Source organism: Microtus ochrogaster, chromosome 7 (assembly GCF_000317375.1).
Source record: "Microtus ochrogaster isolate Prairie Vole_2 chromosome 7, MicOch1.0, whole genome shotgun sequence".
NCBI lineage: Eukaryota > Metazoa > Chordata > Mammalia > Rodentia > Cricetidae > Microtus > Microtus ochrogaster.
Genome location: NC_022014.1, coordinates 80,314,318 through 80,315,498, shown reverse-complemented (window position 1 = coordinate 80,315,498; position 1,181 = coordinate 80,314,318). Strand labels below are relative to the sequence as shown.

Sequence of the window (1,181 nt, the reverse complement as noted above, 5' to 3'; positions counted from 1 at the left end):
AAAAAAAAAAAAAAAAAGAAAGGGGAGACCCCATAGACCCCGTTCTCTTCCTTGAACTGTTTACACTGCTGGATCTCTACCGAATCCAAGGGGACTGCAGGAGTACATGCCCACTTGTGCACTCACGAGTGTGCCCTGGGGCCACATGCACGCACGCACGCACACACACGCACACACACACACACACACACACACACGAGGGTGCACATGAGTGCATACACCTCCTCCAAGCACTGGGAGCCACCACCTCTATAATCAACTGCCCGAGAGGCCCAGCAAGGCTATTTCAGGAGAAGACCAAGGCCAGATGATGGGCAAGCAAGCCAGGCTGCCTTGGCCCTGACGCAGAGCCCATCCCCACCACCCACCCTTCCTGAGTCTCTAAATTCACAGTGGTCACAGACGTAAAAGCAGCATACCAGAAAATGAAAGAGAAATAGCACAGCAGAGGAACCCAGTTTAAATAAAAGCCAGACTCGGCAGGGCTTAGTGGGAAGCGGCATTCCAGCTCACCAACGAGGAATAGTCAGCAGAAAAAGGAAATATTTCTGTAAAAGTAAGTGAACTTGACCCTGGGTGCCCACTTCCCAAATCACCAGTGAAGCCACAGCTCAACGTGGGTCAGGTTCAGAGATAGGAGCCATGGGACAAGGAGGGCCTACCTGTGATGCGATCTCTCTCCATTCCTACGGATGTATTTACAGCAGGCAGACGGGATGCCGGTGTCCCCTGCGCGGAGGGGTCCTCCTCCCCTTTCTCACCGTGTCACCCTCCCTCTCTCTGCCTCCTCCTCTTCCTCCAAAAACACTCTTTGTCTGGTCTAATTTCTTCAATCTGTTGCAATCACGAACAGATCCAAATTACCACATTTCCATGTGGTGGTCATATGTCTCTGCTCCGAACTGAAGTAGCATTGTCTCTGCCACACAGGGGAGAATAGGGAACACGAGGGGAGAAACTGAAAAACGGAAGGGGGCTCTATGGGATCCTGGGGAGTCCCTGGGTCCTCTCCCTGAGCGCGGGACCAGCTGCCTGGCCTTCAGTGTGGTGGCCTCAGCCGTCCAGCGTGCAGCTTCCGGCAGCGCCTCCTCTCTCCGCCCCCTCCAGCCCCCGCCGCTGGAGTCTGGCTGTTCCCTTTTAATATCCACTTGGAGATGCCTAACTTAGGCTCTTGGAAACCA

At 54.0% G+C, this 1,181-nt stretch overlaps 1 protein-coding gene across 1 annotated transcript in view; it reads right to left on the bottom strand.

Moving 5' to 3' along the window:
- The window catches only part of Sept9 (septin 9), a 130,520-nt gene extending 129,630 nt beyond the window's left edge, over positions 1-890 (bottom strand). Inside the window, exon 1 of the mRNA XM_005350795.3 lies at positions 663-890. Coding sequence (XP_005350852.1) covers positions 663-684 — 22 coding nt within the window. The 5' untranslated portion in view covers positions 685-890. The remainder of the gene's footprint in view (positions 1-662) is intronic.
- Positions 891-1,181: the final 291 nt, after the last annotated feature.